General features: G+C 55.7%; 2 protein-coding genes across 3 annotated transcripts in view; both read left to right on the forward strand.

Annotated features, from left to right (window-relative positions):
- Positions 1 to 364: 364 nt before the first annotated feature.
- KIRREL2 (kirre like nephrin family adhesion molecule 2) lies at positions 365 to 7,884 on the forward strand. The gene is given in 17 exon segments (XM_029924273.1): positions 365 to 416; positions 613 to 762; positions 1,301 to 1,450; positions 1,609 to 1,769; positions 2,145 to 2,295; positions 2,566 to 2,671; positions 2,785 to 2,933; positions 3,255 to 3,382; positions 3,474 to 3,606; positions 3,913 to 4,013; positions 4,174 to 4,393; positions 4,878 to 4,982; positions 5,222 to 5,325; positions 5,672 to 5,737; positions 6,887 to 6,925; positions 7,195 to 7,225; positions 7,228 to 7,884. Coding segments are annotated over 17 exon segments (1,884 nt in total). The 3' UTR covers positions 7,266 to 7,884.
- Positions 7,885 to 8,889: 1,005 nt separating this feature from the next.
- The window catches only part of APLP1 (amyloid beta precursor like protein 1), a 10,255-nt gene continuing 10,145 nt past the window's right edge, over positions 8,890 to 8,999 (forward strand). Inside the window, exon 1 of one of the 2 annotated variants that reach the window (XM_029925912.1) lies at positions 8,890 to 8,996. The gene's annotated coding sequence lies outside the window, so the exon portion shown is untranslated. The remainder of the gene's footprint in view (positions 8,997 to 8,999) is intronic. The other variant, XM_029925911.1, reaches the window with a different exon arrangement.

The raw sequence follows: 8,999 nt of genomic DNA on the forward strand, positions 1-8,999 counted from the left end.
GGCCGCCCGCCGGCGGAGAGACCCCGCCCTGCGTGCCCCCATTCATCCAAGTCTCTGCCGCGGGAGTTTCTCAATGGGAAGGGGCGGGTCGCCAAGGGGGCGGGGCGAGTGGGATCGGGCCCTCTGCGGTCTCTCTGAGACCTAGGGCGCGGAACCCGCCTGTGTTTCAGAGTGTTGGAGCCTGCAGCTGAGCAGGCAGGGGGAACTCCAGGCCAGAAACGGGGTGGCCTCTAGTCTGAGGCGAAGAGTCGGGCGCAAAGAGAGCTCCGACCAGGGTCGGGAGAGGTGTGCTGTTGAGGAAGAAGTTAGCAGGGAAGCCAGTGCAACGGCAAGTCTGCGGAATCTTGGGGGACACACACTGGGGATGCTGGTCCCCGCCCTCCTTGTTCTCCTCTTCTGCCTCAAAGGGCATGCAGGTACCTCCAGGGGCGGATGAATCTGGGGGGAGGATTGTTTGCCATCTGCCTCTTTACTGGGGTGAATGGAACTGGGGGGCTCAGACTCCTAGGTCTGTTGCAGGAGAACTTTGGGAGCCTGGACCCCTGGGTCCCGATGGAGGGAGCTAAGCTCATTGCTAAACTCAACCCTACTCCCTTCCCCCAATTCTCCTAGGACTGTCGCCCCATTTCCTGCAGCAACCTGATGACATGGTGGCACTGCTGGGGGATGAGGCCCGGCTGCCCTGTGCCCTGGGCGAATACTGGGGGCTGGTTCAGTGGACTAAGGATGGGCTCGCTCTAGGGGGTGAAAGGGACCTACCAGGTGAGACTGTTTTCTCTACTCAGGAGGAATTGGCTCCAGGTGGGGGTGCTGGGCTTGGGCTGTATCTGAAGTTTCTATTTTAATGTTTTCAATTTTGGGAAATTGCTAGGCTCAGATAAACATCTGGGAGAACTGAAGTTTTAGCTTCTTCTTTAGGGGGTAGGAGATTCTTATTTGTATTATAAAATGCTACATAAATGCAGAGAGGCGTAGAAAACACAAAAGGAAGATTTGCCAAATAGTCATAGACACTCATGTAACTGCTACTCATTTCCCTTGTCAGCTCCCCAAGAAGACTTTCTTATTCCCTTCTCCTACCACAGCCCTCTCCTCACCCCAGAGGTAGTACTAATCTGATTTCTAGGACAATTGTTTTACTTTTTTCTGACTTTTCACCCCCAAGTTTGCCATGACTCTGGATGGGAGAGGGTTAGAGTCTCTCTCGCTCAGCACCCACTTTTGGTGCTGGGATGCCTGGGAAAGGAGGCTGGGGCCAGGAACTCAGAATCATGGTTGACTGCCTCTTCCTTAACTTCAGGGTGGTCCCGGTACTGGATATCAGGGAATGCAGCCAGTGGCCAGCACGACCTTTACATTAGGCCCGTGGAGCTAGAGGATCAAGCATCATATGAATGTCAGGCTACCCAAGCAGGCCTCCGCTCTCGACCAGCCCAACTGCATGTGCTGGGTGAGCATTCAACTCACTTGTATCTTGGAAGCCCGAGGGTATAGCCAGTGCTTAGCTGAGTGTCAGAGTCCAAGGAGCCCAGAGGGGTGGTTAGTTAGTGCTGGAACGATTGGGGTCTCTGGGCCCAGGATCCAGCTCTGACCCCAATCCACCCACAGTACCTCCAGAAGCCCCCCAGGTACTGGGCGGCCCCTCTGTGTCTCTGGTTGCTGGAGTTCCTGCAAATCTGACCTGTCGGAGCCGTGGGGATGCCCGCCCCACCCCTGAGCTGCTGTGGTTTCGAGATGGGATCCGTCTGGATGGAACCACCTTCCACCAGGTCAGGTCAAAATCCCTGTGCAGCCTTTGCCCATTCAGGGAAATCTGGGGTCCACAGGCTTATCCAGAGGAGAAAAGGCCATGGGAGGGAAGAAGTTCAAGGGTTAGGACCCTTAGTATGTGATTAAGGGTAAGGATTCCAGAGCCAGACAACTCAGGTTCAAATCCTGGCTCAGATACTTGCTAGCTGATTGATCTTGAGTTCAGGTAACTTAACCTCTTTGTTCCTTAGTTTCCTTATCTGTACAATAGGGACAATAATATTCATTTCATTGGATAAGCGTGAGTATTAAATAAAGTGCTTTGAAATGACTGTTGCATAGTAAACACAATATAATGGGAAGATGAAGTCATTATTATTATTCATGACCTCCAGACCCTGCTGAAGGAAGGAACCACTGGGTCAGTGGAAAGCGTCTTATCCTTGACTCCTTCCAGCGTTGATGATGGAGCCACCTTTGTCTGCCGGGCCCGGAGCCAGGCCCTGCCCTCAGGGAAGGATACAGCTATCACACTAAGCCTGCAGTGTGAGTGCAGTTAAAAATTGGCCTTCCAAACTGCAAGTCCTTGGAAAAAGAGGGGCCTGAGGCCTGGACTCCAAGGTTTGAGGAAAGAGGAGGCTGTGGACCTGGGGCCCTAGGGAAATTGAGAACTGGAGTCTTCGACTCTTAGCTCAAAAGGAAGAAGAGAATGGGGACCCAGACTTCTGGGGTGGAGAAACTGGGCACTGGACTCAGGTGTTCCATCGGGGGGTTCCAGGTCCTTGCCCACCGCTAACCATTGACCTACCTCCACAGATCCCCCGGTGGTGACACTGTCTGCAGAACCACAGAGTGTGCTGGAGGGAGAGAAGGTCACTTTCCTGTGCCAAGCAACAGCCCAACCTCCTGTCACTGGCTATAGGTGAGGTCACCTCTCCGTAGCCCAGAGCAGGGTTTAGGGAGGACTAGGGTTGGGACATGCGCGGGTGTGCCTGGGAAGCAGGGACAACATGAGCAGCCTCACTCCCTCTGCAGGTGGGCAAAGGGAGGCTCCCCAGTGCTCGGGGCCCGCGGACCAATGTTGGAGGTTGTAGCAGACGCCTCATTCTTGACTGAACCCGTGTCCTGCGAGGTCAGCAACGCAGTGGGCAGCGCCAACCGCAGCACAGCGCTGGACGTGCAGTGTGAGCGGGGGCGGGGCCGTGGGTGTGGCCAAAGTGGGGCAGACTGGGGGGGCGGGGCATGCCTGCGACTGGCTGCGGGAGAAGGTGGGGCCGAATAGGATATAGGCTGGGATTGGCTATGCTGGGTCAGTGCCAAGTAAGCGAGCAGAGGCCGAGCGAGGGCTCGGGGTCGGGTCGTTAGTAGTCCGGCGTGCTAGCTGAGTTATTGTGGACTGGCAGCCTATACTCGGGCCCTTGAAGGTGTCGTTTCTGAGTACCCGATCTTGGGTCTGAAGTTGCATCCCTCCCCGGCCATGTGACGCCTCCTCTGCTCTCCTCCAGTCGGGCCGATTCTGCAGACAAGGCCGGAGCCCATGTCAGTAGACGTAGGGGAAGATGCTTCCTTCAGCTGTGCCTGGCGCGGGAACCCACTCCCACGTGTAACTTGGACCCGCAGCGGTAACGCGCAGGTGAGGCCCGATCTAGGGCCTGTGGCCGTGGCCGGCGGTGGACGGGACCTCCTCTCAAGATCCTGCCCCTGACGCCCCTACCCTCTCCCAGGTGCTGGGCTCTGGGCCTACGCTGCGCCTTCCGTCGGTGGGCCCCGAGGATGCAGGCGACTACGTATGCAGAGCTGAGCCGGGGCTCTCTGGCCTGGGGGGCGGCGCTGCGGAGGCTAGGTTGACAGTGAACGGTGAGAAAGTGGCACTTCCTAGAAGACCTGGCAGAGCCTGGGACGGGATAGAGAGTGGACAGAGGGGGCCAGCTCTAAACGGGGGTGGGTGTGGCTTTGAGAGGGCGAGCTTTTTGGACCACCGGGCCTGGGGCTTGGAGCCAGACCTAGCGAAGGCGAGCCTTTGAGGGATTCGGAGTTTGTTGAGGGGCGTGGCCTGGTTAACTGGCGTTAGCGAAGAGTCCCAAGACTTGGCCCCGCCTTATTGAGAACTGGCGTTTCGGAGAGCAGGGCCTCTGTCTAACTGGTCCACAATCTCCGAAACAGCTCCCCCAATTGTGACCGCCCTGCGTTCTGCTCCCGCCTTTCTGAGGGGTCCCGCCCGTCTCCAATGTCTAGTTTTCGCATCTCCAGCCCCAGATGCCGTGGTAAGGGAATATACCCGCTCTCAGGACCAGCGCAGTCGTTATCTTTCCTCCCAGCCAGACCCCCAAACTGCTACGACCACCTCTAACTTGTCGACACCCTGTCTGTCCTTCCCTTCCTCTCCAGTCTCCTTAATGATCTCCTTTTTTTGTGTGCCCTCAGGTCTGGTCTTGGGATGAGGGCTTTCTGGCGGCAGGGTCGCAGGGTCGGTTCCTGGTGGAGACATTCCCAGCCTCGGAGGGCCACGGCGGACAGGGCCCGGCCCTGATCTCTGTGCTACACATTTCGGGGACCCAGGAGTCAGACTTTAGCCGGGGTTTCAACTGCAGTGCCAGGAACCGGTTGGGCGAGGGAGGCGCCTGGGTCAGTCTGGGGCGTAGAGGTGAGATCCTGAGCCTGAAGACTCCAAATCTGAGGATCCCAAACCCCCTAAACACCAGTCTCTAAATCAAAGACCTCCAAATGCAGACACTCTCAAATCTTGAGAGCCTCAAAACTATAAGTCCCTTGAATCATGAGACCCTCAAGACAGTAAATTCCTTCAAATACAGAATTCTAAACAGAGACCCCCTTACACTTGGGGTCCCAAAGAAAGGAAGCTCCAAGTATGGGGAATGGCAAAGTTAAAAACCCTTCAAATTCTAGGACTCCCTAGAGCCAGGGGGTTTAAACTTGTGGAACCTCAAATTCATGAGCCCTTAAGCCTAAGGGACCTCAAGCTAAAGTACCTACAAACTTGGGTATCCCCAAACTAGGGGACTTTGAATCCAGAGACCCCAGTGCAAGCAAGCCCTGAGCCCCTGCTCCCCAGTTCCTCCTGGGGCTCATGCTCGACCTCCTCAGAGCACCCCCTCTCCTCCCTGCAGACCTGCTGCCCACTGTGCGGATTGTGGCTGGAGTGGCTGCTACAGCCATGACTCTTCTTATGGTCATCCTTGGGGTGGCCCTCTGCTGCTGGCGCCACAGCAAGGGTCAGTGACTGAGCCCCACCTCAGCACCATCCCCCACCCCCACCCCCCACTGCCCTGGCCTTGACCTTGCCCCAGTCCCACCTCTATGGCCTTGGGGTCACACTCTTCACCCTCCCAGGTTCCCATTGGCTTCCAGCCTCCTGACCCAACCCAGTCCTCTCTCTTCCTGCTCATTGGCCTCTGCAAACTATGACCCTGCCCAATCACTTATCTCTGCCTCCTACTGTCCCTGGCTTCAGCCCCTTTCTCCAAGCAAAAGAACCTGGTGCGAATCCCAGGCAGCAGCGATGGCTCCAGTTCCAGAGGCCCCGAAGAGGAGGAGACAGGCAGTGGCGAGGACCGGGTAGGATGCAGGGTCCCCAGACCAGACTCAGCTTCTAGAACAATTAGGAGCCCAGTCCCACCTGTTCTCCCAGTCCCACTGAGCCCCCAAACTCAAAGAGGGTCCACATCCCAATAAATGATCCCAGGCTCACATTTCCCCCAAGTCCAAATATGCTCCTGACCCCATTATTCCCTAGACCAAATATGTCCCCAGGGCCCTTTGCTGTCTTGAGTCCAGACCCCAGCGCCAGGTGCTCTTGGTCCTTCCTGCCTGGCCTCCACTGTCCAGCTGAGGGTTGTTAGGGTCTGGCACTAGGCCAGGAGGATCCTCCGAGTGCTGCCTCTCACTAAGCCCCCTACCCCAGGGCCCCATCGTGCACACGGATCACAGTGACCTAGTTCTGGATGAGGAAGTGGCTCTGGAGACCAAGGTAAGTATTGGGAAGGGATGGGTTCCTTTCACTGAGTCTCCAGGTCTCTCCCTGCTTGGCCCCCTCCTTCTTCACTCATTTGGCCCCGGAGCTAGGACCTAGCCCCCTCCACTCTTTCTTCCTGCCTCCTGGGCCACTTTACTCACCTCCATAGCTTGTTTGCTCACCTGCTGATTATGCCCATAAGTCTCCCAGCCTTGGCCAGCCTCTCAGAGCCCGACATCAGGGCTCAATCTGCCTGTACTGTCCCATCCCAGTCCTGCCTCAGGTCTCCTGGATGCCTCTGCCAGGCCCCTTCTACCCAGCTCCTGCACTGGCCTCCCTACTTCTCAAGCCTGCCCCTCCTTTGAAGTCCCCTCTTTTGCCCTCCACTGACTTCAGTCCCCAGCCCAGAGCCCTTTTGTGTCCTCTCTGTACCTAGCATATGCTATTTTATTGGCCTGAAACACCACACAACACTGCTTTCCTTCCCAGACTACCTAACTCTGCCCTTCATTCCTCTGGTCTCAGCTCAGACATTTCTTGTTCTAGAAAGCCCATGGTTCCCTCCTCACAGCCCTGATCATTCTGTGTTCCATCTGCCACAACCAGGACCACTCTGCCCTGGATTCCCGTCCCAGCCCTGAAATCCTTTTTGTGCTTCCCCATCAAGCCTTCTCACTCTGCCCATATTTCCTTCATCACTACCTGACCCCCTGGACTCTGGTGATTTGCCATTTCCTCTTTGCCCTGGAATCTCCAGGAAGGCAGGGCCCAGTCTCTCCCCTTGATAGACGTGTCCGGTGGCAGCAGCAAGCATGACACAGCCTTGGGGCTGGTGGGCAAATGAATGAATGAATGTCCTGGTCTCAGTCTCTGTTCCTGCTGCATCTCCTTCCACACCACCAGCCCTCAACAGGCCTATACCCCTCTGTTGCGGCCTTCCTCTGCCCATTTCCTTCTGCCTTTTTGTCTCCTGTCACTGTTTTTCTGCCCCACTTTGTCTTTATATCAGTTTGTAGTCTATCCCTCTGACTCTTGGTCTCTGCTTGCTCTTGTTTCTGTCTTTTTGTCTCTCTCTAGGTCTGGCTCTAAGTGTGTCTCTCCATTAGTGACCCTCACCCCCTCTTACATCCTCACATACCTTAACAAGTCCCATTTGTCCCTCAGGACCCAACCAATGGCTACTACAAGGTCCGAGGAGTCAGTGTGAGCCTGAGCCTTGGTGAAGGCCCTGGAGGCGGCCTCTTCCTGCCACCCCCCTCCCCCCTTGGACCTCCAGGAACCCCTACCTTCTATGACTTCAACCCACACCTAGGCATGGTCCCACCCTGCAGACTGTACAGAGCTCAGGCAGGTTATCTCACCACACCCCATCCTCGAGCTTTTACCAGCTACATCAAACCTACATCCATTGGATCCCCAGATCTGACCCCCAGGACTCCACCCTTCCCATATGCTGCCTTCCCCACACCCAGCCACCCGCGTCTCCAAACTCACGTGTGACAGCTCTCAAATGAAGAGTCTTGGAATCTTCAACTTGCCATAATGGATTGTCCTGATTTCTGAGGACCCAGAACAAGATGGTGACCTTACACCTCCAAAATTGAACACTGATGGGAGAGAAAGATCATTACAATTGTCTGGATCACTGGTGTACAATCAGCTCAGTCAAAGGGGATGCCCCAAGTGGGAGCAAGAGGGCCAATATGACCAACTATTCCCTGTGTAAAAGAGACTCAAGATGGCGGACGGCTCTTTGTAAAGGGATGGGGACAAGGGGTCATGGGGGTTAGGGGCTGGGAAGGAAGTTGTTTCCAGATGAGGAAAGAAGAGATTTCAAGATGACCACCTGTACTGAGAAAAAGGCAACGTAGGACAGATTAAAATGGGAGCCAGACCAGGCCCTGTCCTGGTTCTCCCTGAGGGGCATTTTGCTTGGCCAATGGAAGTGCTGTCAAGATGGCTAATTACTCTCTGGGAACCCAAAATGGCCACTCTCTTGATTCCTTTCAACTTCCTTAAGGCTCCTGGACAAATTGAATCCAAGAAATGAGGATAGGTGGAGAACTGCCATGGGAAGAGGAAAGTAGGGTGGTGTGGGTGCGTATGGAATCTTGGGATGAGAATATTTATGTTTAATAAAAAAAAGTCAATAAGTGAATGCATCTTGGGGATTCTCCTAGCATTATTACCCTCCATCAAGGAAGGGGTCCATTAAATCAGCCCTAAGACCCTACCTCTACCCTATCCGATCCTAGGCAATGAAGTAGCTGTAGGAACAAAATCTTGAGCTACCTCCCAGCCCTTTGCTACCCATTTAGCACTCCAGCCTTTTTTTAACATACATCTACAGAAACATACATGCGCAGATGTACGTATATGACAGAGCTGCCCCAACTGGCCTGAGGAAGAGGGAATTCTACAGCTATTTAAGGAGACAAAGCAGTGAGCCCTGAAGATTAGGTGGGAGGGAGAGAAGGGTGAGAAAATAGAAATGCCATGGTCCTTAAGGCAAGGATAGGGTCTCAACCCTATGATGCTGGGCATCTGACTCAGGTCATCCTTAAAGAAAGGACCTGGGGCTTTGGTTTATGAATCCCTGAGCTACGAATTAAAGGTCCAGACACCTGGGATCCTTGGAAAGCAGAACAGAAGTCCAAGTCCCCAGGTCCTAGGGAGGAAGGGCGGGGGCTTGTTCTCTGGTCCTGAAAAAGAAAGGGCCTGCAGCCCAGATTCCTGGATCTGAGGAAGGGGACTGGATCTCAACTGCTGCATCCTTGATTAAGGAAATTTCAGAGGCCTGTATTCCTGGGACCTCAAGAGAGGAATCTGCCAGGGGGTCGGGGGCGGGGGGGTCTCTAATGCCGGCGTGCCTGGAAGAGAAGGAAGCTGATTTGTGAGTGTCTGAGTCTGATGGAAGAGAAAGCTGGGGTTGAGGGTCCTGAAGACGGGCTCAAAACGGCGGAGTCTATGACCCAGACTGCTGGCTAGGCCCTTGCTTGGGGTGGGACTCCCGGATTCTCTAGGAGGCGGGGGCCTGGCGCTGGCTCCCACCCGGGGTTCCCGAGCTGCTCCACTGTGCGCAGAGCTGCCACGCTATTGTCCTGGCTGGGAAGGCGGGGCCGGCGTGGGGCGGGGCTGGCGGCGCCGGCGCAGCCGGGGGGTGGCGGGAGGAGGCGGCGGCGGCGGCGGCGGTGGCGCTGGGAGCTCCTGTCACCGCTGGGGCCGGGCCGGCCGGGCCGGAGTGCAGGGGACGTGAGGGCGCGAGGGCCGGGACATG

The sequence above is a fragment of the Suricata suricatta genome, chromosome 16, assembly GCF_006229205.1.
Source record: "Suricata suricatta isolate VVHF042 chromosome 16, meerkat_22Aug2017_6uvM2_HiC, whole genome shotgun sequence".
NCBI classification, from domain to species: Eukaryota; Metazoa; Chordata; class Mammalia; order Carnivora; family Herpestidae; genus Suricata; species Suricata suricatta.